The 27,603-nt window shown below is 46.0% G+C and overlaps 1 protein-coding gene across 2 annotated transcripts in view; it reads right to left on the reverse strand.

Annotated features, from left to right (window-relative positions):
- Window positions 1–27,603, reverse strand: part of ANKH (ANKH inorganic pyrophosphate transport regulator) — a 161,385-nt gene that overhangs the window by 24,962 nt on the left and 108,820 nt on the right. Inside the window, exons 3-8 of one of the 2 annotated variants that reach the window (XM_033178817.1) lie at window positions 23,084–23,202; window positions 20,475–20,558; window positions 15,664–15,834; window positions 13,451–13,585; window positions 10,207–10,299; window positions 6,034–6,129 (exon numbers count right to left, since the gene is read on the reverse strand). In XM_033178817.1, coding sequence (XP_033034708.1) covers window positions 6,034–6,129; window positions 10,207–10,299; window positions 13,451–13,585; window positions 15,664–15,834; window positions 20,475–20,558; window positions 23,084–23,202 — 698 coding nt within the window. The remainder of the gene's footprint in view (window positions 1–6,033; window positions 6,130–10,206; window positions 10,300–13,450; window positions 13,586–15,663; window positions 15,835–20,474; window positions 20,559–23,083; window positions 23,203–27,603) is intronic. The other variant, XM_033178818.1, reaches the window with a different exon arrangement.

The following is a 27,603-nucleotide window of genomic DNA, read 5'->3' on the forward strand; positions in this document are numbered from 1 at the left end:
TTTTGAGACGGAGTCTTGCTCTGCCACCCAGGCTGGAGTGCAGTGGCCGGCTCTCAGCTCACTGCAAGCTCCGCCTCCCGGGTTCACGCCATTCTCCTGTCTCAGCCTCCCGAGTAGCTGGACTACAGGTGCCCGCCTCGTCGCCGGCTAGTTTTTTGTATTTTTAGTAGAGACGGGGTTTCACCGTATTAGCCAGGATGGTCTCGATCTCCTGACCTCGTGATCCGCCCATCTCGGCCTCCCAAAGTGCTGGGATTACAGGCTTGAGCCACCGCGCCCGGCTTTTTTTTTAAAGAATCAGATCCTTAAATACAAACAGCCACTGACCTCAGATACCCTTGCACTCTATGGCGTGAGGCCACGTGGTTTGATTGGCACACTGTGGCAGCGTGGCCAGGCTTCCTTCTCTCTCTGCCTCAAGTGACAGCAACACCTCCACATCAAGCAGCCTCCATGTGTTGAAGCCAGTGAAGTCAGTTATTCGGGGGCCAGTGGATGCAGTCTGGGGGTCCTGGCATAGTACCATGACCTCAGCGTAATCGGAATATGGGTGTGCGGGGCCACCTGCCATCTCGAAACAGGTCAGCTCACCAAAAATCAACCGTTGGATAACCAATTTGACCAACCAACAATCTGTCAAATTTTCTGAGTTTTAAGATCTTGTCTCTTTTAAACTCTTCTAAAGTATATAGCAATTTTTTACTGGAAGGACTGGCAGGGCCCCAAGGGCTGGGAGGGCCCCAGGGTCTCTGGGACCTCCACATTCTCCCTGTCTGTACCCCCACCTCTGCCATTCCGCTCCAGTTTTCTCTGACTCGTCACCTCCCCTCTTTTTCTGATCAGTCTCTCTTCCTTCTCCTTCTGACCTTCATGCTACTCCACCTCTCTGACCTTCAGTCACTCTCCTTTCCCTGATACTCGTTCTCCCCCTTCTCTGACTTTCTCTGAATGTGGCATCCCAGGGGTGCTGGGTATGGTCGTGTAGGTTGTGCACTGCACAAAAGTGCCCAGTTGGCTCTACTTGCCAAGATCCGTCTGGAGAGATGCCCATTTCTATTGTGTGCTAATGGTTTGGGGAGACCTTAGCAGAGGCCAAGTCTGTGCTTTGCATGGATCCTTCTCTATGTCTCCTCAAGCAGAGGGCCCCCATTTTGGCACTAACTCCCCAGAGTACAGCAGAGCAGGGAGCTTGAGAAGAGAAACACCACATGTTCTGAAAACGTGACTGTGAAATCAAAATGGAAACTAGTCAACTAAAAGCATCCAAAGGTGTTAAAAACTTCTGTTGATTAAAATAGGATTGGCTATGGACTTCAGAAATGGTTTTTAAAAGTCATGTTTTGGGTAAATTGGCACATGTGGTAAACTTAGCAGCCTGATGGGCTGGCTTTCACCACTGGGCCTGGCATCCAGGAATAGGGAGGTCCGTTACTCTTTTGGGACAATTCTTCACCACCAAAAGGACTGTTGGAAGATACAGCCCATGACGGTGAGTGGTTTCTATCTTATCGCCACATCTAGAGTCCAGGAGGGCACCATGACAGGTCCCAAGGGTTTGGAGGAGGCTGGGTTTCTGTAAGGTCAGCACTGCCGGCTGCCTTCCCCACCTAAGAGGAAGGACTGTGGTGCCTGCTCCTTTCTGTGAGCTCACTACCGGCTCAGCCTGTGGCTCCAGGAGTGTCTACCTAGAAAAGCACAGCCTTTTAGGGCACTCTCACTGTCACTGTGTTTTACAGCCGGTCACATGAGCGACAGTGGCCACAGCTGTCCGGGAAGGCTCAGGGCAAGGCGGCCACCGGCTCTGATTCCAGCACCGGCGGAGGCACCTTGCATGGCGAGGCTGTGGCGCAGTCTCCTCTGCCTGGCTGCAACCCCGCTCGCTTCCCGTGAAAGCAGACCCTCTGAAGCTGTTCTTCCAAATGGCTTTCTGCCGCATTTGAACTGTGCTTCCCTTCACCCTAAACAGCTGCTTGTCAGTCCGCAGGCGCCTTGCTAACCTGGGTTTGCACTGTGTCTGCGCCCTCATTGCTATCAAGGGGATTCCGTTTCATCTGACAGTTCTACTGTTTTGAAGTTAATCTTTTGGATCAACTAAAGGTACCCCCTTTTCTCATCCTCATGCCCATCAGACGGTTTAGAGAGACCAATCCATCAACCTCCGGCTGAGCATGCCTAATCGCAGCTCTGAAAGACTGAAAGCAAGATGCTAATGGAAAACGCGAACACTTCCATTTTCCTACTCCACACCCCTCTGACTTCAGCGCTTCTTCCACACTGGGCAGAAGACATCTGCTGCTTTTCTGAAAACTCAGTGATCAACAACACTGCTGGATAAGAGTACAAGGGCAGAACCAACTTCTGGAGTAGGACAGATACTCTAAATTTAAATAGAAAATGTGTAATAGGGAATAAACCAACACATCATTGTAGCATGCTGAAATGAGCCTCTTACTAACGGTCAGCAGTGACACCGCGGTGTTTTTCACAGGCAAAGGCAGGTGTTGAACTCCAAATGTCAGGGCCTGGAGAGGGGGCCGTTCTGAAGGAAGGACGCATTTTGATTCTGGACCGTATACGTTTTCTTTTGAATCACTGAGTCATTGGGTGTCTACAGGATCCTGGGGGTCAGCTCTTCTCAAAGACTCAGGGACAAAAGTGGATTTTCCCAAAGCAGCCGAGTGCGGGAAAGCGTGCTAACGTTGGGCAATGTGTGGAGGGCTGTGGCATCATCATGCAGCTCCTACTGTATACACAGAATCATCTGCTGAAATAAACACTAAGTGTGCTGCTTTCAAGTGTTTCAATGACCTCTGCTTCATTATTTCCTGACATTAAGAAGTTTCAAAATTCAAAAAACAAAAACAGGCCAGGTGTAGTGGCTCAGATCCCAGCATTTTAGGAGGCCAGGAATTCGACATCAGCCTGAGCAACATAGTGAGACCCCTTCGATACAAAAAGTTAAAAAAAAACAAACTCCAAAACCAAGAAAAAAGAAAGTAGACTAGAAAATCAAGGGCCCTTTAAAAGCTTTTAAGATAGTACAAACGGAGCATAAATGAGAAGACAGCCGTTCACAAGGGTGGATGCTGTTGGTACCTTACCGACCACTGTCTCATAATTAAGGATTAGTTGATTCCTGTGTTTGTTAACCTGTTACTGTGACCTTTCTCAGTGTCAAGAAGGATGCTAAGCCCTGGGGATAAAAGATGACATTGTAGACCCTGCCTCATGAAGTTTGGGGCCCAAGAGCAGCAAAAGATGCACAAGAGTGAATACAGTAAGAGATAAAATAAGGTGTGTATTCATTAATTACAGGGACAGTTTAATGTTTAATTTAGAAAGAAAAATCTCCGGCTGGGCGTGGTGGCTCATGTCTGTAATCCCAGCACTTTGGGAGGCTAAGGCAGGCAGATCACTTGAGGTCAGGAGTTCGAGACCAGCCTGGCCGATATAGTGAAACCCCCATCTCTACTAAAAACACAAAAATCAGCCGGGTGTGGTGGGGGGCGCCTGCAATCCCAGCTACTCGGGAGGCTGAGGCTGAAGAATCACTTGAACCTGGGAAGCAGAGGTTGCAGTGAGCCAAGATCATACCACTGCACTCCAGTCTGGGCAACAGAGTGAGACTTTATTGCAAAAAAGAAAGAAAAATCTCCCTCTGTATTTTTTTCTATGTGTCTTTCAGTGAAAATTCCTTTAGCCAAGATGTTGGATCAATTGACTGAATCATCGTAAGGATGGTGTATGTGAGACTCTTCCTAAACCACAAACTCAAATACTATGGTTTTTAATGGGCAAGAAACCACCTCTTCAGGCATGGTGGTGCCCCGATCTGGAGGCCTAAGGGCCAATATTTGTTCCTACTCTCTGGGAACAGTGAGGTTCAGAGGACAGGGTCCTGGAGAGCACGCCCTGAAGGCTGGGCTGTAGCCGGTTCTATTACTGGATACTTGGACGAGTCACTTGTCCGGTGTGAATCATTTCCTCTTCTGAAAAATTATGGGTTTTGACTAGTTCATCTCCAAGTTCCTTTCCGACAAAGGGTTCTGAATCTCTATTTCTAGAAGGTGAAAATTTACCCTGAGAAACTTCAAGTCACAGATGGTTTTCAGATAGAGGATTAGAATAATAAATAAAGCCTCTACCTGGGAAATGTAAGCACTTTCCCAGATTATAAGTCATCATCATTTCAAAATAAACTTGCTGCAGAATAATTTTTTTAGAAGTACAAATTACTGCCTGTGAACTGAAAGAGAGGAGAATGTCCTTAAGCTCAATCCGGTAAAGCTCTCCATCAGATTCAACTCTAGCTGCGGGAAGATGTTAAACAGTGTGAAAGAAGAGAGAGGAGGCGAGTTTCTGGACTGCAGAGCCAGCGGCAGCCAGGAGTTGTCAGCTTTATAAGCAGGTGAGGTCCAAGTCATAGGGCCTCACAGCAGTCAGTCCAACCTTGGACTTCTAGCCACTAATACAGTCTCCAAATGCTGAGGCCTGTTCCTGGAATAGAAACCTGCTCTGTTCTGCCTAAAATGCTCTTCTAAATGGTTTCAAAGTTGCTCAGTGTTTTGCTAATGTTTTAGGGAACTATGGAAAAGCTTGCACTCCACAGAGAGAAATCATGCTAACAGGGGAGCAGGGCTGCCTGGGGAACCCGCCCCACTCAAACAGGCATTGCTATCAGAAATTCTTGTGCAGTGAGGCAGTGCTGGAATAGGTTCCCAACGCCCCCACGTTCCACAGGGACAGGCTGGCAAAAGGGGCTGTGTTGGTGGTGACAAGGGCAGCTGAGGACACGAGGTCATGACTCGGCAGTGTCAGAGGTCTTCTGTGATGGGCACTGCCCTTGTGACAATCTAATTAGGTGCTGGATCAACGGATCAAATATTAAGCTGCAGGCTTTCAAAATGTCCATTAAAGGTTTAAAATGTATGCAGGCCTTGATTTTAATGGCCCACTAACAGAGCTCATCAAGCTCCATGGTTCTTGTGATGATGGTAAGAAGGACCCAGCTCCTGTGTTCCCGTTACTGGCATAATCCAACGTCTTCATGGCCTTCGGTCCTCTTTATTAGTTATTGACAATGACAACTGCACACATCTTGACATTTCTGCAAATACTTCTATTGTATATGTGAACATATGTTTCTACAGGATTTCATAGGACATGTGTTGTTGCAACAATAAACATGGAAAGCAGAACCAAGTTCAAAAGACCTTTATTTCTTTTTATCCTCTTCTCATCTCCATCTTTATAACCCAAAGGGCACAGTCTCCAATGGAAGGCTGTTTATAAACGGTAGGTTTTTTGCCACTGTTGATAAATACTCTAAATAACCTTAAATTATATACCACGTCCTTTGGACTATAAAGCATGCACCTAATTTCTCCATGTTTTTTGAACATGAGCAATGTTCAAACACACCTGAATTACTCGCAGGGGCTTGACAATGAAGGATTTGTGTTGTTTATTTAAGGTTGTGCATGGAAATACTGACAGGCTTTGCTGCTGACACACTGTCACACATGCTTGCTCACAGCTGTATCCTCAGCAGATAGATGGGCCTGGGATCCCACAGGGGCTCAATGCCTTTGGGCATGCGATGGCCAAGTAAGTAGGCTATGTCAGCACAAACATAACTGGAAAGGAATTTTCACTGGGGAAAACTGAAATAATGCTGATTAAATTTGGAAAAGAGACAGGGATGGTTGTAAAGTTGACTCTTGATGTTTAAAAAGTGGGCTGGAAATTTTTCAGCAAGACAAGTGTATTATTCCAATTAAAGACAACCTCTTCCTTTCTGCAGCATTTGAGAAGTCCCAAGAAACGCCTGAAGTAGGTCCTTTATTCTAGACTCAAGGGCCTCCTTGAATAACAATCGTTCACATTTGAAGAAGAACATGTATTGAAGAGGCTGCTAATTAATCTAGCATCACGTTACATCATGGAAAATAAGATTTCCCCCTTTAAAATAGCAACTTGCCCCTTTACAAAAACCAAACAGAGAGAAGAGACAGAGAGAGCCTCTGTCCTTACCGTGAGTGATAGAGCCATGCAGACGAACGTGAACTTCTTGATGTGGGCTGCCGTGACTGTGTTGCTCGTGCTCACCAGTTTGTTGCTGGGGTTATTCTGGGGAAAGAAAACCACAGTCATGAATGGGCCCGGCTTATCCTTGGCTGAACCCACCAGGGGATCTTGAAGAGCATCTTGCTTTTGTTTTATCTGATGTGTCTGAATTAGAGGTTTCAAGTGACAGTTTGCCAGGCGGCTGTCATGTTGAGTGTCTCTCGGGCAGCTGTCAGGTCCCTGCACAGGATCATTAACCTGAGAGAATTCTCGACTCAACACCCTGCAGCATCGTCCAACTCAGTCACCTCCCCTAGGCCTGGGCAGCCCACCTCGCCCAGTCCTGGAGCTTCAGCTCTGAAGCCTGCTCCTGCCCCATGCACCCCACTTCTGGTCTCAGCAGACCCTGTATCTGGCCACCATGGGCATCTCCCTAAATGCCATGGCCCTGCTCAGGGGCCTCCAGGGCTCTTCTCCTCCCTACCAAATGGACTGTAAATCCCACCGGGCATTCAAGGCCTTGTGCAATCTGACACAGACTCACCTTCCAGCCGTGACTTCTCTACTTCTAGCCCAAATGGGGCTTCCTGCTCTTCCCCTGACACACCTGGGGCTTTTGTTCCTCCTGCCATTGAATCCTGATTTTCAAAAACATCCCTCTTTCGAAGGCCCATCATCTTCACAGCCCATCTGTTCCCTAAAGCCTCTCTGACCTTTGACCTCCAAGCTGGGCCCTACCTCCTGTAAAGCCCGATGACCCTGGAGCTCTCTGAGGGCAGGCATCACGTCCTGTCATGCGTCCAACCCCGGGGAGGCTGTGCTTGCTGAGATAACGCCCTGCGTGTCTCCCCTAGAAGCACTCAGCACAACATTTGAGTAGAAGAGATACCCCAAGAGCATCTGTTGCACTGGATTTCAAGCAGGACTGTGGGGGGCTCAGATGTCCCCCAGTTTAGCAGTCAAAGGGGCCTGCTGAGGCTCTCCAGTTGCAATGCTAAGCGTGCTTCTCACCTCCGCAAAATGAGGGTCTGGCCCCCGGACCACAAAAACTGGCAGAGAAAAATAACCCTGGCCTCATTATGGACCTAATTAGTCCCAGAGCCGACTCACAAAAACAAACCCTGAACACTTGGCTCCGCATGCAGCCTCGTGAAACACGCACCCACAGCTACTACAGGACCCACTTGGAAAAGAGCTTGTGATTTTCCTTTAGTGGGAGGCTAAGGTCATTTCTCAAATCCCTGCCACCGCCAGGACCAACCTCTGAATGAGTATACGTTTTCTTAATTCGAGTCTCTAAAACATATCTGTTTTCTAGACTGCTCTGTGGCAAAGTACAAGTCCCAGTGGTTGGAGACCTCCATCTCCATTCACCCTGGATCTGTTAGAGGACCGCTCTCTGGAAGAGCAGTGCCCTGCTGGGTACGATGAGAAGGAGGCCTATGTTGGAAAGAATTAGGGAACCTCAGCAAAACACACAAACTGCCATGGGGAGAGCAACGTACCACAGCTCCTTCAGGGGCACTGTGATTTGCAAAATGGCACATATTCACATGAAGATCGTTGGAATAAACCAGCAGGTATCATTAGATTAGCGCTGGCGTTTCCGTTTGTTTGCCCAGTTGGCTCAGAAGCATCATTTTTTGCAGATAACTGAACATTAGAGAGAATCTGCACTAGTGGAAACCTCTCTCAGCTCATACTTAGCTAGAACTCCCAGAAGGTATGTGAGAAATTTTAAATCTCTGATTCTGGAGCCCACAAAGAAGCTAAGGATTTCAACTGTCAATGCAGCAAATTCTGGAAGTCCACATGGAGGTGCCTGAGATTTTGGTGAATAGACGGTATTCACATAAATGGCTGGCGTGGCTCGCTGGAATGCTTGGAAACAATGGGCGAGGTTTTAAAAGGATGTGGAGTAACTTGAAGTTCTGGCTAGAGGTATGCTCGTTAAAGGAATTTCTTTTATAGCTCCTAGCCTCTGTGATCAAGAATAAAACAATGTTTTTGTTGGATGCTCTTACTGAAACCATACACTGTTGTATTGTTAAATTTTATGATTTTAAGGTGGCCAGAAATAATCTCAGATGAGACCTAGGCAGCCAGAAGGTTCTAACACTTCAGCACTTGCCCTTCTCATCAGTTTCATCAGATGATCACCTTATTCATCAGGAGCTAGAAGTGAAATTTAGCAAAAAGACATACATTCATGCTGGTTTTCTAGTATTTACTTCTATACACACGTGCCTTGAAATGAAAACAATGATTTCTATCTATAGACTGAATTAAACCCACTCAAACACAGTGTCTGCTCTCTCCAGCAAGTGACTCATGCCTTCTGAGTCCACTCTCAGAGGCCTATGAAGCAGGAACCAAAAGCATTTCTTGGGAGATCTCTGCATCCTGATGCTGCAACAGAATATTCCCAGTAGGTGAGAGGTCCTAACTCACAGTCCAGTAGGTGAGGGGTCCTAACTCACAGTCCAGTAGGTGAGGGGTCCTAACTCACAGTCCAGTAGGTGAGGGGTCCTAACTCACAGTCCAGTAGGTGGCGGGTCCTAACTCACAGTCCAGTAGGTGACGGGTCCTAACTAATGGTCCACTGAGGAAATTCCACACTCAGTACAGGGTTCGGGGCCTATTGCCCATTAGCTTAGGCAGGGAAATCCCTCACTGGTTTTCAGGTGGGTTACCCTTCCCATGTGATCCTCTATCTCTAGGGAAATACAGGATGCAAGTGATAGAGACAGGGAAGAGTGGCCTGGGCGCTGGCAGTGGAAGAACGTCCTGCTGGGGAAGTGGGAGCAGGCTGTGTGTGGGGGTGGATGTGTGTCTGTGTTTGTATAAGCATGCCCTAACAGAGAAACTGCTCGGGACCTGCAGGAGCAGAGGAGGAGGAGGGCAGATGTGGGTGATACTCCAGACTTGATCCTCCGTCCCCATCTCACACTTTCAGAGATGCTTGGGGGGATGCCCTTGGGCCAGGCTGTAAGGTGTGGTGGGGGAGAGGGGGTCCCCCAGTCCCTGCTCCACAGGCCTCGCCCCTCCCAGAGCCCACAAACGGTCTCGGGGGGCATTCTGGAAGCTGGTGGCCATGTGAAGAAAGGAGGGAAGCTCGCAGCCTGTGGCCTAGCCTTGTTGTGTGGCTTCCCAGGGCTTCCTGTGCCCGGGAGAGGTTAGGCCGGTGGTGGGGGAAGGCGGGAGGGGCCAGCATTATCCAGGGTCCAGTGCCAAGCTGCCCATTCTGCCAGAGTTGAGCGCTGTGGCTAGGAGGTTTCCTTTCCTCACTTCACAGGCTCTGGCTGGGATAAGACAGTGTGATGCCGGCAGTGGCTGCTAGTTCTGCAGACATTCAAGGCACAACAGGTGCCCTTCACGGTAAGAAGTGGCAGCCTGTTTGCCTCTTTCCAATGTATCATTTGAAAACACTGTAGACTATTTTTGGAGTATGTTTCACCAGCCATTTGTTTTAGAGTATTAATAAAAGTCTATAGGTTTAAATCATAACGCTATAAAATAGACTTTTATTGAATGACAGCAGGACAGTGCTGACTGGGTCACAAGTTACAGGGCAGAAGGGTTATGTGACTCTTGTGGCTGGGGAGACACAGCAGCTGTCAACAGAGGCTTTCCACTGGAATACGTCTGCCATATCAAAACACTGGACCCAGGGCTTGCCTACAGCCAGCTTGAGCACGCAGGTAGGCCAGCCCACAGAAAGAGAGCCGCATCCCCATGCAGCCAGGAGCACGGCTTCCTGCCTACACCTCAGTCATCTGGGAGGGGGTCAACAAAGTATTCGTTTAAAGAAACAAACCACAGAAATAAAATTCCATAAATTGATTTTGGGGGAAGTTTTTTTTCCCCTTTCGCAAACAAATCATTTCTCAATGAGAATAACCTGAAAGTAACTACAGAAGATCACTTTGGAAAAGCATCGTAGGATCAGCGTCAAGGCAAGCTTCAACTTGCCCTGTTATTTTCTGAGGAAAATATTCCTTCAATGCCCCCAACGTCACATTAACCTTACAAAGGGAAGCAGGACTGAGGAGCAACAAAGTGTCCCTTGTCAGAGAGCCCTGTCTATCAAGCAGTCATTTCAAAAGCGTTTTTCAGACACGACACCGCACGGGTTCTCACCTTGTCGAAAGCAGGATAGACAGCACGGATCTCCGTCAACCAGCCGTATGGCATGTGACCCACGGGGTACGTGGCTGTCAAAATCGCCACGGCCTGCAACAGGAAGAGGTGGCAGAGTTAGCAGGGTATCAGCAGAAAGTCCTCCAGGAGCTACAGTAGGTGACAAAGCACGCTGGCTCAGGTGCAGCCACTGAGGACAGAGCCCCCCACACTGGGGGACACACATCAGGCAGGCACAGGACAGCCCGGGACGGGGGGAACTGACAGCAAACTGGACTCCTAGGGGCAGGCACTCCGCCGCATCCCTGGGAGTAGAATGAGCCAGCCAACACGGACGTGAAACAACGGGGATGCGTCATGTTTTACGCGGACGCAACGAGAAACAGGTGCAGACCACTGGCTGGGAAGCCAAAATTCCTTTTATTTTTTCTCTTTTTTTTTTTCTTTTTGAGGGAGACCAGAGTTTTATTATTATTCAAATCAGTCTCCCCGAGCACTGGGGTCAGAGATGAAATCATAGGAAGTCAGAGGTGTCTTCTTGTGCTCAGTCAGTTCCTGGGTGAGGGCCACAAGCTCAGATGAGCCAGTTGATTGATCTGTGTGGGGCCAGCTGATCCATCAAGTGCAGGGTCTGCAAAGTAAGCACTGATCTTTGGAGCAGCTTAGGGAGGGTCAGAATGTTGTAGCCTCCAGATGCATGACCCCTAAAGCATAATTTCTAATCTTGTGGCTAATGTTAGTTCTACAAAGGCAATCTAGTCCCCAGGCAAGAAGGAGGTCTGCTTTGCTCTTACCATCTTTGTTTAAACTATAAACTATAAGTTTCTCCCAAAGTTAGTTCGGCCTATGCCCAGGAAAGAACAAGGATAGCTGGGAGGTTAGAAGCAAGATGGAGTCAGTTAAGTCAGATCTCTTTCACTGTCTCAGTCATATTTTTGCAAAGACAGTTTCAATCTTTCCCTTTGGGTTTTATTACACCTTAATCTTAAAGTGTAGGCTATGAAGATGGGAACAGACCATCTACTGCTCTGAGACGCCAAGATTTCAACCTAGGTCCACCCGACTCCAGAATCTTTGCTCATTCCATTGAGCCACACAGAACCCTCTAGTCTAGCCCTATTTATTCTGGATTCTCAAAATGAAATTGCGAGCCCTCCCTCCTCTCCGGAGGGTCTCTTCCTTGGGATCCACCTCTAAGCCTCCACTCCATCCTTCAGGGATGCTGACATTTTGCATGGTTGTTGATGGCTCTGTGCTACTCTCCTTCCAACCCAACTCACTCCCAGTCTGTTTGGTCAGTAAGGCCCAATTTAGATTTTTAATTTAAGAAAATTAAATACACATTTTGTGCAGAAAGCTATCAATGTGTTTCCATGAAAATATGAGTTTCTGACCAGACATGGTAGCTCATGCCTATAATTCCAGCACTTTGGGAGGCTGAGGTTGGAGAATTGCTTGAGCCAAGGAGTTTGAGACCACCCTGGACAACAAAGCGAGACACCATCTCTACAAAAGAAATTAAAATATTAATTGGGCATGGTGGCTCAGGAGGCTGAGGTGGGAGGATTGCTTCAGCCCAGGAGATCGAGGCTGCAGTGAGCTATGATCGTGCCACCACTGCACTCCTACCTGGGTGACAAAGCAAGACCCTGCCTCTTAAAGGAGAAAAATACAATGACAGTTCCTTCCCTATGTGAATGAAAAGGAAGAAAAGTGAAAACAAAGCATCTAAACCTACAACCTGGCAGTGTTCAACTCTCTGCCTAGCCTGTGAAGGAGGAAAGCGAGCTTCATCTGTTTTAATTAACGAAACGGCAATGCCCAGAGGTTCCAGGAACATGAGGCAAGTCCCCAGCAGTGTGACGAAAGTGTGGTGTGGCGTGGTGTGCTAGAACAAAAAGGAGCGCTGGGATCAGGCAGACCTGAATCCAAACCTTCACCTCCTCGCTCCCCAGCTATGCAAAGCACCACGTCTCCCACAGCTTCCCTTCTTGCTCCTCTGGTGGAACAGTAAGGAAAATATCCATCCCACAGGGTTATCGGGGAGTCAAGGAAATGTACATAAACGCCTGGCACATGAGCAGATGACCAATAAATGCCAGCACTGTACCCCACGTGCTGTTCCTATATGCCATCGAGGGCCATTTTCAGATGGTTCTAACGTATATTTGTCCTTTTTCTTTTGTTAAAGGGGAGGATGGAATTCTAGCACCCGGGGGTCCCATACTTTTTATGAGAAACTTGAACTGAAGTATTCAAGAACAAAAACCGTGTGTTACAGTAGCCACCCAAGATGACACTCATGACTCAAAAAACAAAATCCAGGAACACACTGAAGCAAGAGAAAGTGTTCTGCTTTGGATTTATGTGCTTCTCGTTCCAGGAGAACATGAGCAGCTTCCCAGGACATGGAAACTGGCAGGGACTCTGGCTGGAGACATGCTGACAGTGCAGTTAGGGCTCCAGACCACTCCCCGCAAGGCAGCCCCTGGACAGGGGGCCCTCGTGGGCAGCCATCAGGCTTCCTCAGGAGCAGCAGTTCCAGAGTTGGAATTAATTCTCCAGAGGGCAGTGGAGGAGGAAGCCAATGAAGTAATTCTATTTGTTCAAGCCCAACTTGAAAGAGGGAAAAATGAGTCAACTCTTTCTTTGGAGTGGCTGCCAGTTTCCAGAGAAAGTCTGTTCAATCAAGGAGCTCCCTATCTGAGGTGGGCAGGCCAGGCGGGTGTGGTGGTGACGGGTGGGGTGGCAGGTGCATGACGATGAAGGGCAGGTGAGGGCAGGCTGGGTCAACACAGAGGCAGCGGCCCTGTAGCCGCTGGGTGCGTCCCACTCGGCTGCCACGTGGCATGCTCCATCGTCCTCTGCCACCACGGTGAGGAGGCCGGTGCTGACTCCGTGGACATGGAAAACGGCGTAGGAGTCAGAAAACCTGGATTCTAACACTAGCCCCGCTTCCAGCGAGTTCTGTGTCTTTAACCTTTTCTTTCTGTGCCTCAGTTCCTCATATGATAAGCAAGAAGGATGTATGACATGCACGACAGGTTTTCTCCCATAATCATAAAAATATACAATTACACGATTATACGTCACTGAACGAGATCTTTATGGTTTCCTAGGGTGACTGTCATGTAATTTAAAATTGGAGCATTGCTTGAGCTCTCAAGAAGAACTGGAAATCAGTTTCAGCGCCCCCTGCCCCACCAGGACGAGTATAGCCCCACACCCCCGAGGCACGGCCTACCTCTGTGGCCGCAGAACTGCCGCCAAGGTCCCGGGAAACAAACAGGTTGACAATAGGCCGACTGATTCTCTGTGTGGCCAGAATTAGAGCCAAAGGCCACCAGAAGCTCAGCATCTTTCTTACTGTCGCATCTCCCTACATTAAGAAAGGAAGATAAAAGTTACCTAAACTCTACAAGTAGAATGGAAAAAACGATTCAGAATCAAAGCTTTTCCTTCGTATGTTAATCACGAGCCAATTCATTATACTTGAAAGTAATATCAGGAAAAGTGTCTGTAGACAAGCCAAGTTGAATTAAAATAAAATGTTCAGTCTTAATAGAAATTAACTGAGACAGCTGGCAAGCTGCTCTGAAATTAAAACACACACTGAAATTGAATGGATCCCAACCACTCTTTTCCATACGGGGACTCAGGGAATCTCTGACCAAGGTAGAACCCACACCTAGGGCCTGAGAAACAGGTTTGAAATTAAGTCTTTGTTAATCTCATCAAATGGGCTGGCTAGAAGCCATGTCAGGAAGAGGAAACTCTTAGAAATAAAAAAGTTATTATAATTTATTTTGGAATCAGCTCACAAAAATGTGCCTAATTATTTTGGCAGGGTAGAAATTGACTACAGAGGTTCTTATTCTCGGAGCTCTCATAGACGTCAGGTAAACTGTTCAAAAGCATAACCAAAATAGAGGCGTGTAAAGAACAAGGGATTTCTAAGACTTCTGCGGCAAAGGTGTGGGATATCTTTAAAGCCTGGCTTTCATTATGCAATTTTGGTTTTGATTGTTCACAAGGGTGAGAATTACATCACAGAACCATCGTGGCCACTTTATTTCCTTTTGCTGGTGGCTAAATGTTAAGAGACAGATTGTTACCATCAAGACCAATTTGTGGCTGGCCTAGTGATGGGATAACTAGATAGGATTTCACTGACAGCCTGACCTTGGATGGAGGTAAGTGGTCAAAACAATTACTACTTGATACGACAAAGTAATGTGTGGCCCAAGTGGGGATCAGGGTAAGGTGAGGGGATGAATTTAGGGCCGTAGATGCCTTACAGCTAAATGCAGATGAACCGAATGATGTCTCATACCTATGGGAAGGGAAAATTAGCACACACAGAAATCAGATACGGTTTATACTTACAACAAACAGAATGCTTTGGTCATCTCTCTAAGGTTCTCTGTCTCACTCCTACTTGTTTCTTATTCAACTTTCAGGGCACAGCAAGACCAACCTCCTCCAAGGAGGCATCTTACATTACATCACTACGATCCTTCTCCCAGTGTTAGTGGCTCCTAAATCCTCATGCAGGTGATGTGCTGTCTCAGATGACTGTTTAATTGTTGCTACTGTATTGTTCTGACCTGCCAAATGGGATATGGTGCTGCTTGAGGGTAGAGACCATACCTCAAAATTTTCTGTGTTGCCCCATGGTACCTAATGTTGTACTCGGTCCCCAGGAGGTACCTGAATAAGGGACCGGGATTGGTCACTGAAGAAAGTATAAACATAGCCTGGATCCCTGCTATAAAATTAAACACAGTGAAATGTAAACTCAAAGGTAACGTGGGCCCTGAAACCTTTGTTGACTGCATAATAACTTAGAAGAGCAAAAGAAACCACGAATGTCGTATCTATTCCTTGGCCACAGATTCTCTGTGCCTCTGTCTCCTCCTGTGGGATAAGGAGACTGGACAGGGACATCTCAGATCACATCCATCTGTTTGAGTTCATTAATTCTCCAACTGTCTTTCCTGGCAGACAGCTAGCACTCGGCCTCTGGGTATGACATCCTGGCTAATTTCATGTTTTGACGTCACTGATTTCTCATTTTCTTTTTTTTTTTTTTTGAGACAGAGTCTCGCTCTGTCACCCAGGCTGGAGTGCAGTGGCCAGATCTCAGCTCACTGCAAGCTCCGCCTCCTGGGTTCACGCCATTCTCCTGCCTCAGCCTCCCGAGTAGCTGGGACTACAGGCGCCGCCACCTCGCCCGGCTAGTTTTTTGTATTTTTAGTAGAGACGGGGTTTCACCGTGTTAGCCAGGATGGTCTTGATCTCCTGACCTCGTGATCCGCCCGTCTCGGCCTCCCAAAGTGCTGGGATTACAGGCTTGAGCCACCGCGCCCGGCCTGATTTCTCATATTCTACAGAGTAGAACACAGCTTTATTCTACTCCGAGTCTCAGACAGACCGCGGTTGGGTTGGCAGACGTACCCCCAGCTCCGGGCCACTTCTGTCGGGGATGATGTCGTGGATGTTCTTGTAGTAGCCCAGGCACAGGGTGGTGCAGCGCACAAGTGCGCCCATGTACAAGGAGAGGATGGGGATGAGCAGGGGCTCCCGGCATTCCAGGTGACTGTGAAGCAAAATGGCTACAAAAACAACCTGAGAGAAGGGAGAACGGGAACAGGTCAGAGGGGAGAAGCGGGAACCGATCGACAGAAGCACAGGGCCACGCTCTGGAACCTGAGACAGACCTCCGAGCAAAGATCTTGACTTTTAGGCAGAGAGAAGTGAAAACTGGATGATGGCCTAGTGTCGCTCTCATGTAACTCAGGTGCCGATGTTTGCAGTTCACTGGAGGGACACACTGATCGTTCTGTTATACCCACCATGAAAATTCTTTCAAGCAACTACAAACATCTTTCAAGGCATCGTTTTTAAGGTTATTGCTTAAAAAACAATCTCTGCAATATGTTTTCACAAATCCCATGGCAATGACTGACTGGAACATGTAACTTAAAATAATGACAGCACAGAAAAGCACTGCATATTTGCACCAAACCAAGAGATTTTTTGTACTATTGTGTGAAACCCATTAACTTAGTAAAATTAAACAAAAACAAAACAAAAAAACACCCCTCGAGAATTGCCACTGAAATTGGAGGCATTATAAATAATTTCCATTTTACCTTTGGTGATTGGTGATTACTTGCTATTTATGCCAAGGTGGTATTTCAAAGTACTGTGCATGGAATCTATTTACTCATTACCAACTTAATGTAGCTTTTCCCTCTCGAGGCTGGACACTCAGGTGTGTATGTAACACACATCAGAGAACTAGGCTACATTTAACAAAGAAAAAAACAGAAGTGATCAATGATGTATACAGGAAAACAGACATTAATGTTTATAGGATCGAAGGCACTAAAAATGGGCTGGGTGCCATGGCTCATACCTGTGATCTCAGTGCTTTGGGAGGCTGAGGCTGGAGGATTGCTGGAGGCCAGCAGTTCCAGACCAGCCTGGGCAACACAGTGAGACCCCATCTCTATAAAAGATTTTTTAAAATGAGCCAGGTGTGGTGGTGCACACCTGTAGTCCTAGCTACTTTGGAAGTTGAGGTGGGAGGTTCACTTGAGCGCAGGAGTTTCAGGTTACAGTGAGTTTTAATTGTGTCACTGCACTCCAGCCTGGGTAACAGTGAGACCCTACCTCAAAAACGAGCCACTGAAAATGCTGCCAAAAAACACAACAGTGATAATTATAAAACAACTTACATTAACATTTAAAACAGTAATCTATAAAAGTAGAATAGGTTGAAATAACCAGAGTCAGGAGAGAATGAAATTACAATAATGTTTATATCTCTATTCAATGGTACAGTCTCTAAAGCAAGCTTCACAATGTATTAACTTCCCTGTCCTGCAAAAATCAGAGAATCAGCCCAGCTTTTGTCTAGAGTCCTCCTGGGATCCAGTCATTCCAAAGACCTCACAAGCATACTGAGAACAAAGGTAGGACAACGCCTATTCCTGAGCTACATCAACCTTAATGGCCAAGTATCAATGGAAAAAACAAGCTGAAGCACGTAAAAAGCAGGACTGCAGCGGTGGGAGGGCCGGTGGGAAGGAGTGTGTGACTGAGGAGGGGGTAGTCAACAGAGAGAAGATCAGGGAAGCTGCCTGCTGCGTTTAATGGCAGGAAAGTCATTAGTAAGAACCATCTAGGTGGACTGATGGGGGTGGAAGTCAGCCTTGAGTAGGTGGAGAATGAAAGGGAAGTGAAAAAGTGAGTAGAAGCCAGCCTCCCAGGAAGTTTGGCTATAAAGTGATAGAGAAGTGTAGCTAAAGAGTTACGTGAAAAACACAGGAAGCTTCTTGTTGCTGTGTTAACATGGCAGAGATTTGAGCACGACAGGACAAGTGAAACGATGCATGAGAAAGCAGGGAACAAGTTCCTGAGAAAGCAGCACAGGCCAGGACCCAGAAGAGTGGCCCTGGACGGGGGGAGGGACACCTCACCTCCTCCCTTACAATGAGAAGAGAATGGGGAGGATGCAGGGCTGGAAGGTAAGTGTGTAGGTTTGTTGGCTGGAAGGTGATGAATTTGGTTGCTGCAACTGACTCTGTGAGGTGGGAAATCAGGTTATAAGTTGGGAGGTGAGAGGCAGAGAAACACCCTCTGAAATAGTTCCTACAGAGTCAGCAGAGGTGAGGGATAAGATTGTGCATTTACAGTTTGATCAGTTTGTTCCATGGTGTAACCTTTTGCAGAAGCACCACAGAAGTGGAGGAATATGCGTAACACAGGGTTGGTTCAGAGGAATTTTCTTGGAAGGCTGAGATGAAAAGGCAGGAGATAAGGGAATTTACAGGAATGCAGGGGATGTACACATTATGATCTGACCAGTCTTGGAATGTCAGCTGACCTTGAAAGGCAAGGGCTGATGATAGCAGAGGAGTTACAGGATGCAAAGTCTGAAGACGGCAAACAACCTTGAGATTTCTCACCTTGATATCAAGCAAGCTAAGAAGGTCCAGATGACCAGGGAATAAAACAAAAACAGCAATATGTTTTCACAAATCCCTTGGCAATGACTGACTGGAACATATAACTGTTAAAATAATGACGGCACAGAAAAGCACTGCATGTTTGCACCAAACCAAGAGGTTTTTCGTACTATTGTGTGAAACCCATTAACTTAGTAAAACTTGAAAACAAAACAAAACAAAACAGCCCCCCCCCCCCCCCAAGAATTGCCATTGAAATTTGAGGCATTATAAATGATTTCCATTTTATGACTGGTGATTGGTGATTATGTGCTATTTATGACAAGGTGGTATTTCAAAGTACTTTGCATGGAATCTATTTACTCATTACCAACTTAGGTATGTTTTCATACCTAACAAATGTTTTCAGGTAATAAGCAGAAGCCTGAGGGTAAAACACTTTAAAAAGAGAATTTATTGCCCTAGCCAAATTGTGGTAGGAACTCAAGCAACAAGGTTTAAAATAACTACTCCACCAGGCACAGCCTGAAGCCAGATGGCATCTGAACTTGGCTTCCACGCTCCCACTAACCAGATCTGTTTATTCTGAACTTGCAGGCCTTCCCTCAACAGGCAAGGGCCAGGATCAGGTTTAAAACAGAGGAGGAAAATGGCTGTAGGTGTATTGGCAAAGTCTTTTTCAGAGATACGCTTTTCTTCTTCTGTCCTTGGATGGCTACTATGTTTATTTCAGGCAAAGTTAAGGGTTTTTTTTTTTTTTTTGGCCTTTAAAAAAACACACATCTACAAATGTGTACTCACAAATGCTCACCAACTTGCTGATGCCAGTGTTTGAAATTAGAGAGGCTTACTGAATTTCAAATGAAGTGATTAGAGTGAATAAGGCAGTCTAGTTCATCTCCCAGAGGATACAGACAGTAAGACTGGGACAAAATTCTCTACTCACTCTTAAGAAACTTAACAAAGACATACCAAAGAATGATGGTTGCTAGTATTGCTAGTATTTACACACACACACACACACACACACACACACAATGTGTTAGTAGAAATCCATTTAAACTACTTATAATAGCGATCCATGGAGTAAACATAATTAATCTGGAAATTACTGGTCTTTATACTAACAGTTCAACGGTAGATTATTTCAAGAAGGTGGCTAAGAAATCAGGGTGTGCAAGAAAGGAAAAATGTATGGAAATGTTCATAGAATAGAAATGAGACTGGGCGTGGTGGCTCACGCCTGTAATCCCAGCACTTTGGGAGGCTGAGGTGGGCAGATCACCTAAGGTCAGGAGTTTGAGACCAACCTGGCCCACATGGAGAAGCCCCGTCTCTACTAAAAATACAAAAATTAGCTGGGCATGGTGGCAGGTGCCTATAATACCAGCTACTCAGGAGGCTGAGGCAGGAGAATCACTTGAACCTGGGAAGTGGAGGTTGCAGTGAGCCAAGATCATGCTATTTGACAACAGTGAAACTCCATCTCAAAAAAAAAAAAAAAAAAAAAAGAAAGAAATGAGAATTTGGAAGGGCATGTAGAGATACAGTCTAACCTCCTCCTCTATGAAGAAATCATTCTCCCAAATCCCTGACTGTAGGAACTTAGTCTAACTTATAAATCATAGGAATTCAATCTAATTTTCCACTAAAATTGTTCATGCGCTATCCTTGGTAAAAGAAGAAAGGACAGAAAGCCAGGGCTGAGTGCCAGGGCTCAGAGAATTGGACCCAACAGAGAGTGGGATGTAGGCCTTCTTCTCAGCGTGGAAAGGTAGCTGAATCAACTTCCTGGTTCTTTCTACATGTGGGGAAGTGACCTGTGAATGGCAGCCCTGCATGGTAACAACAGAGGATTATAAGAACATTTAAGAATAATTCCTAAGAGCCCTCTCTCTAGAACAGAGTGACAGACTTCATAGTGTTAAGCCACGTAGAGGGCACCCAGGCAAGTGCACAGTGACCCTAAGACATGCCAAAAGGTACTAGACATGACTTTAGAGTCATCTCACAGGCATGCTCTTTAAAAATAAAGGTCAAAACCCCTGTATTTAAATTTAAATTCTTACAACTGGTATTCTAGCAAGATTATACATACTTTTATTACAGCGAGTTTCCTTTTCTCATTCATGTAACAAATATTTATTGAGGTCCGTATGTGATAGAACAGTGCTGGAAAACCAGGTTGAATGCAGCATGTACTGCACAGTGAACGAATGTAAACCGCACATCAGTTACACATGCCAGAAGGTGACTCTGAGGAGCTCTGATGGACACACAGACCATATTTACCTGAGCTATGACATCTGAGATTGAGGCACATCCCACCAGGAAACTGTATTTGTGTTTTAAGAGAATGCCAGCATGGGTCCATGCCTGCCAGAAAGAAAAGAATTTGGCATGAGATACACCTTCAGGATTATGCTGTTTCTGGTTGATGCGATTTACTGGACATTCCTGGAATACACTTTATAGCCCCTCAAAGCCTTAGCGCCAAAGTCTGATACATCTTTGGTTGGTAAAATTACTGTAACTCGATCTGGTGGCTGGCTCCACGTTAGAGTTTTCCAGTGGAGTGAAGGACTGCACGCAGGTATTTATTTAGCACCAATTGCATGCAGACTAGTGTGCTATTAGGTTTGTATGCCTGGCAGGAAAGCTGAAGGAATACCAAGAATGGAGGAAACGCAATCTCTCTCTCTCAAGCATCTCAGTCCCAAAGCAGCATCCTTCCCACGTGATGCACGTCACCATGAGGGCTCTCATTTGGGTCTGAGTTATTACAGTCATTACCGGCGCTCACTGACTGATTAGGGTCTACTGTTTTCTTGCCTTCAAGTTTGGGCAGGATCTGACCTGACACTTTGGGAGATGAGGAGGAAGGTGCTATGACGGCAGCAGATGAAAAGCCCGGGGAACAGCAGGTCTGGAGAAGGTTTCAAGTTCATGACGGGCTCTGTTTAAGGATCATTCTTCTTACCTCAAAGTTGATTTGGACTGACACAGAAATGACATTTCATCTGAGCTACGCACAATGCGACAAGCAGGGTCTATTCCTCAGGTCCCTATCAAGACTTAGGAGAGCAACAGCTAATTCCCTGCCCATCTGCAAATCACGGCTGTGGGCTGGCTTTGTTGTCTGACAGCCACCATATAATAAGCTTCCTGGCTTTAAACATTCTCTCTCCAACCAATACATCAGCGCCATGCTGCCACGGGTGAGGGGTTGGGGAGGGAAGAGTTGATCTGGTCCTTATAAATGTTCATTATTTTCATTTTTATTAGCCATCTTGTGCTGTTATGCCAGGGTTTTGGGGGGAACTTACAGAAGAAACATGGAAGAAAAGGGTACCAATTACAAATGCTCTGGTGTTCTGTTTGATTTCAGAAAGTCTCTTATGGCAAATAAATACAGCTGAAGGGACATGGACTACCAGGTCCTTAAGAATCTGCAATTCACTTTTACTAACAGTCCTGAGTTCCTGGAATTCACCGTACAACTGTAATTCTTCTATGTGTGTACAGTCCCACTTCCAACACAGCTTGGAGGACAGACCTCAGAGCAACAGCATGGACCTGGCCAGGGACCTGGGCTTCGACTCTTTAGGGATGTCAGAAAGGCCACTTCCTTCAGTTCTCTAACTGGGCTACCACCAAGGGCTAGTTCAGGCACTGCAGGGAAGCCAGTTATGCACTTACATTACGCATCTAACTGCATATAAACTTGAGGTGGGGGTGGTAAAAAAAACTATACAGACTAACATATTTTTAAGTCTCCTTCCAAGAATAATTCAAAATGGAGCCAAAGGATTACTTTTCAGCACTGGACCTTATTGGAAAACATATACATATATCTATGTTTTTCCTTTTTTGCTAAGTCTTTTTTATATTTATAAGACAGCAGAAGAGAATGAAAGCACTGTTTAAGCACTCCTCAGTATCATGACAAAGAATTTATGGAAGTGGGCAGCCCTGAGCTAACGGGGTAAAGCTGGTTATTAAAATAATGAATCCCTGCCAGTATGTTCAACAGATTCTTACTCTGAAACTGTGGGTGTCTGTGCCACACAAGTGGTAAGTTTATCAGAAAGTGATTCTGATCCTTTGATCCTGAGTATATCAGAAAAGAACTGTGTATCTGCATCAAAATTTTCAAATGGGCTTTCCTGCCACCTACCAGAACTTGTGGCAAAATTAAATAAATTGACAAGATGGACTGTTTAAAAGTTAACAGACAATTGGAACCTGAGTACTCTGCTGGTGGTATAGCTGCTATGAAAATCAGTCTGCTAATTCCTCAAGAAATTAAAAATAAAATTTCCATATGATCCAGCAATTCCACTTCTGGGTATATACCCCAAAGAACCAAAACCAGGGACTCAGATATTTGCACACTCATGTTTATAGCAGCATTACTCACAAGAACCCAAAGGCGGAAGCAATGCAAGTGTCCATCAGCTGATGAACGGATATACAAGATGTGGCCTAGACATTCACTGGAAAGTGACTCAGCCTTAAAAAGGAAGGAAATTCTGACACCTGCGACTACATTGATAAACCCTGAAGACATGCTCAGTGAAATAAGTCAGTCACAAAAGGACAAGTGCTGTATGATTCCACTCTTTTGAGGTATCTCAAGTAGTTGAATTTCTAGAGTTACAAAGTAGAATGGAGGTTGCCCAGAGCTGGGGAGGGGGCAGATGAGGATTACTATTGAATGAGGACAGAATCTCAGTTTTGCAAGACAAAGAGTTCTGAAGATTGGTTACACAACAATGTGAATGTACTTCTTGCCATTAAGCTGTACACACAAAAATAGCTAAAATGGTAAATTTTATATTATGCATATTTTACCACCAGCTAAAGAAAAAGAAAGAAAGCCAATGATCTTCTCTACTCACCATTGCATCCATGAAAGGAAAGGCGGCGAGGTACAGGAAGGCCCTTCTTGTCTTGCTCCCCACCGACTCGTCCACATGGTGCAGTTTATTGATAATGTAGTATCCTAAATCACTATAAGCTGCAACGGGTCGAAAGGCATATGTGGAAATATTTAGAAAAGCATATCTTTATATTCTTTTTATTTCAAAAGCTTAAAAACAATTTTAAACGTATTTGTCCGTCGCAAAAAAATGAGATACGCAAATAGAAAAAAATGGTCTATAATCTCATCCCTCTACCCAGAGTGCGTCACAGCCAACGCTCTGGGTTCTAATCACCAAGTTATTTTATTGTTCTGTGTTTTAACATAAAAATGAGATTGTATTACACACACTCTTTTGTAAACCATGAACATCTTTCCACGATATGCTTCTACATTTTATTTCTTTGAATTCCCTTCAATGAACTGAATTTCTTTTTGAGAGTTTGCTGAGTATCAGCTTGCCCAGTCTCCTCCTGTTACACAGTTACGTGGTTTCCACCATTTTGATACTACGAAAGAATGCTTGGTGGCTAGGTTTGAAGCTAAATGTTTACACATATTCTTAATTATTTACTAAGAGAAAATTTCTAGATGTTAATATGCCTTTCCATAAAACTTCAAAGCTAGCTTTTTCACACTTGCCAGTTCTTTTATTTCACTTTTTGGGAAGAGGGTGGCAACTTAGGGTATAGTCCTGCATGCTGGAAAATGACATTGCGGAGGTGCTTTTGTAGTCCTTCCAATATCAGAATTTGTTACCAGTGACTAGAACACAGTAGGCAGTAAGCCAATACGGGCTGAATGAATGCATATGTGTCAGATAGGAATAGGGAAGAAGGAGAAAGGTCTCCTAATGTATTAGTCAGGAATCCTGACAGATCTTATTACCAAAAGTTAAATAAAATATTGAGCTATTTTTTTACCTCATTGATAGAGGTTTAGATTATATATAAAAATAACAGGCCAGGCAAGATGGGTGACGCCTGTAATCCTAGCACTTCAGGAGGCTGAGGTAGAAAGATTGCTTAGCCTAAGAGTTCAAGACTAGCCTGGGCAACATAGTGAGACTTGGTCTCTAGCAAAAAAAAAAATTTTTAAATTAGCCAGGCATGGTGGGACATGCCGGTAGTCCCAGCTACTTGGGAGGTGGAGGCAGGAGGATTGCTTGAGCCCAGGAGTTCAAGGGTACAGTGAGTTATGATCGTGCCACTGTCCTTCACCCTGGGTGACAGAGTGAAACCCTGTCTTTATTTTTTATTTATTTATTTATTTTTTTTTTTGAGACGGAGTCTCGCTCTGTCGCCCAGGCTGGAGTGCAGTGGCCGGATCTCAGCTCACTGCAAGCTCCGCCTCCCGGGTTCGCGCCATTCTCCTGCCTCAGCCTCCCGAGTAGCTGGGACTACAGGCGCCCGCCACCGCGCCCGGCTAGTTTTTTGTATTTTTTTTTTTTAGTAGAGACGGGGTTTCACCGTGTTAGCCAGGATGGTCTCGATCTCCTGACCTCGTGATCCGCCCGTCTCGGCCTCCCAAAGTGCTGGGATTACAGGCTTGAGCCACCACGCCCGGCCGAAACCCTGTCTTTATAAGAAAGAAAAGAAAAAAGAAGAGGAGAGGAGAGGGGAGGGGAGGGGAGGGAAGGGGAGGGAAAAAAACAAAAGGAAAGGAAAGGAAAGGAAACAGGAAAGGGAAGGGAAGGAAAGGGGAAAGAGAAGAGAAGGAAAGAGAAGGAAAGGAAAAGAAAGACAAGAAAATAATAATCTTCATGTTTTTCACAGTGTCTTATGAATGTTGTAACAGTGGGTGTGCCTACAGTTTTCATTCTCTTACAACTATGGATATTAGAGGTGTGAGTAAGTGGTTTCAAGAGGTGGGAGGCTGGAATGACTACAATCTTCAGAGAGCGAGGTGGGACAGGTCGAGGAGAGTGCAGGAGGAAAGCTCCTAGTCCTTCCAGGCAGGGTAGAGGTGAACAACCAGAAGGTCAGCTGCCAGGTGAACAAAGGTGCCAGGTGTCATGGTAGCAGGGCCATCAGAACCACTGAGGCATCAAGAAGAGAAATCCAAGAGAGGACATGTCACGTGGCACAAAGAAAACAGACCTGGGAAGATGGGATTAGTTATAGCAAGGGACATGGATGGAAGGAGGCAGCTGTGACGTCCCTGCCGTTTGGATCAGAAGCTGTGCAGAGATGAAAAGGGGATTAGTAGAGGTTTGACCTGGGAAGGCAGGGAAGGAGACCTCCTGTCTGATTTTTGCAGCCAGGTAAGAATTGCATTCAGACATGAGCTAAGCTGGCTTAAACACAAAGCCAGAATGAAGATGTTACTTAATCATACAAATGGTCTACTTTGGGTGCTGAACTGTGGAAATTTTGTTCAAAGTTTATTGTTGCTGCTGCTGTTTATTTGCACATGTGTTTTCATTCAGTGAACAAATGTTCACTGTGCAGAGATCTGCAAGGAGACCATCCTGACCTTGCCCACATTGCTGTCCCCACACCCACCTCTCAGCTGAGGCCACTGGCAATGGTAAAGGCAGCTGTGCCAGGCGAGTAGAGCAACGAACACAATGCCAAGTGCAAGAGCACGGGGCTGGCTAGGAATAGCTCATGAGCTCAAATCCCCTGGTGAAGGTTACGGTCACTCTAAAACACCAGCTGAGGGGACCTGACTGCTGTGGCTGAAGCTGGGGACTATGGAATTCGTGAAAGGGCGGTGTTATAAGCTGAACTATGTCCCTTCAAAATTCAGATGTTGAAATCCTAACCCCTGGCATCTCAGGATGTGACCTTATCTAGCAATAAGGTCATTGCAGATATAACTGGCTAAGATGAGGTCATACTGGAGTAGAGTGGGCTTTCAATCCAATGACCAATGTTCTTACAAAACGGACATTCAGATACAGAGATAGATGCACACAGGGAGAACGCCATGTGAAGATGAAGGCAGAAACCGGGGTGAGTCTTCTACAAGCCAAGGAATGCCAAAGATTGCCAGCAAACACCCAGAAGCTAGGGGAGAAGCCTGGAAGACAGTCGTCCTCCTAGCTCTCAGAAGGAGCCACCCCTGCAACACCCTGACCTCAGACTTCCAGCATCCAGAACTGTGAAACGCTCAATTTCTGTTGCTTAAACCACCTGGTTTATGATACTTTGTTACGGCAGCCCTGGAACACAGGTACAAGTAGCTTCTGAGAGAGGGAGAGAGAGGCTTATTTTCATGTTAAACTCTGGGGTGGCAGGAAGATCAGATGGGACATGTGAGTTTCAGCAGCTGAGAGCAGAGCATGCAGTCTGCTTGAAGTACCCAGAAATACAGAGATCAATATACATAAGCTTCCCCTTGCTGAGAAGAAAAAGAAACTCATCTGAGGAAGGGCAGCCCCTTTAATTATCAGGCCTAGAGATGCACTGAAATGTGACAATGTGTGACAGTGGTCACGTCTCACTCCCACCTTGAGCTAATAATGACCTTGAAGCCACTTACTGTGTGGGCTCCAGATGAACTGATGCCAAGTAGCCATAAAATGCCATATGCTGGACACCACAATCCATACCCTATACCGTAAATCAATGAGTATTCCCGTCAAGCGACTTCGTGTCGGCCCATTCCTTGTCCCCTTTTGCCTTTTTTCTTTTGAGACGGAGTCTCGCTCTGTCTCGCCCAGGGTGGAATGCAGTGGCGTAATCTCAGCTCACTGCAACCTCCACCTGAGTTCAAGCAATTCTCCTATCTCAAGTAGCTGGGACTACGGACATGCGCCACCACACCTAGCTAATTTTGTGTTTTTAGTAGAGATGGGGTTTCACCATGTTGGCCAGGCTAGTCTTGAACTCCTGACCTCAGGTGATCCACCCACCTCAGCCTCCCAAAGTGCTGGGATTACAGGCGTGAGCCACCATACCCAGCCCCTTTTGCCTTTAAAAACCTGCTTGTAACAAAGGTTGAAAGGAGCACTCCCCAAGGCCACTGGGAAGTGTGTCCCAGGTGACGATCCTCAATCTTGGCCCAAATAAACTCTCTATATAATTTAACCTCAGTTTCTTAAATGTAGCTACTTATTACAATAGTTTAACAGAAACATCAAAAACCATGCCTTCATGCAGAGTAACTGGGCTAAACATGTAATATTCACAGGGTCTAAGGACTGCTGGGGCATTTGCCATCCATTCTCCTGGGGATGAGCCCAGCCCAGCTTTCTGGTTCTGTGGGAAGGTGTCCCCAAACTCTTGCCTTCTTTAGCATCCAGGGCTTGTCCTAGCTCCCTGGGTTTCAGAGTACTGTGAAGAGTACTGTGGGACCTATGAAGCTTGAGGCTGCCTTTGCTTCTTTTAACTTCTTTTTATTTCAGTCTCTTCCTCTTTCAGCTACTCCAGGAGATACCTGAAGGCCATGGGAAGAAGCTTCTCCTCCCAGGTTTTCTAACTTCCTTCTACACTTCCCCTACATGATAGAGGAGTCTGATTATAACTACAGAGGTTACTTTACCCTGGGAGC

This window comes from Trachypithecus francoisi, unplaced genomic scaffold (assembly GCF_009764315.1).
Source record: "Trachypithecus francoisi isolate TF-2019V2 unplaced genomic scaffold, Tfra_2.0 Lachesis_group2, whole genome shotgun sequence".
Taxonomy (NCBI): domain Eukaryota; kingdom Metazoa; phylum Chordata; class Mammalia; order Primates; family Cercopithecidae; genus Trachypithecus; species Trachypithecus francoisi.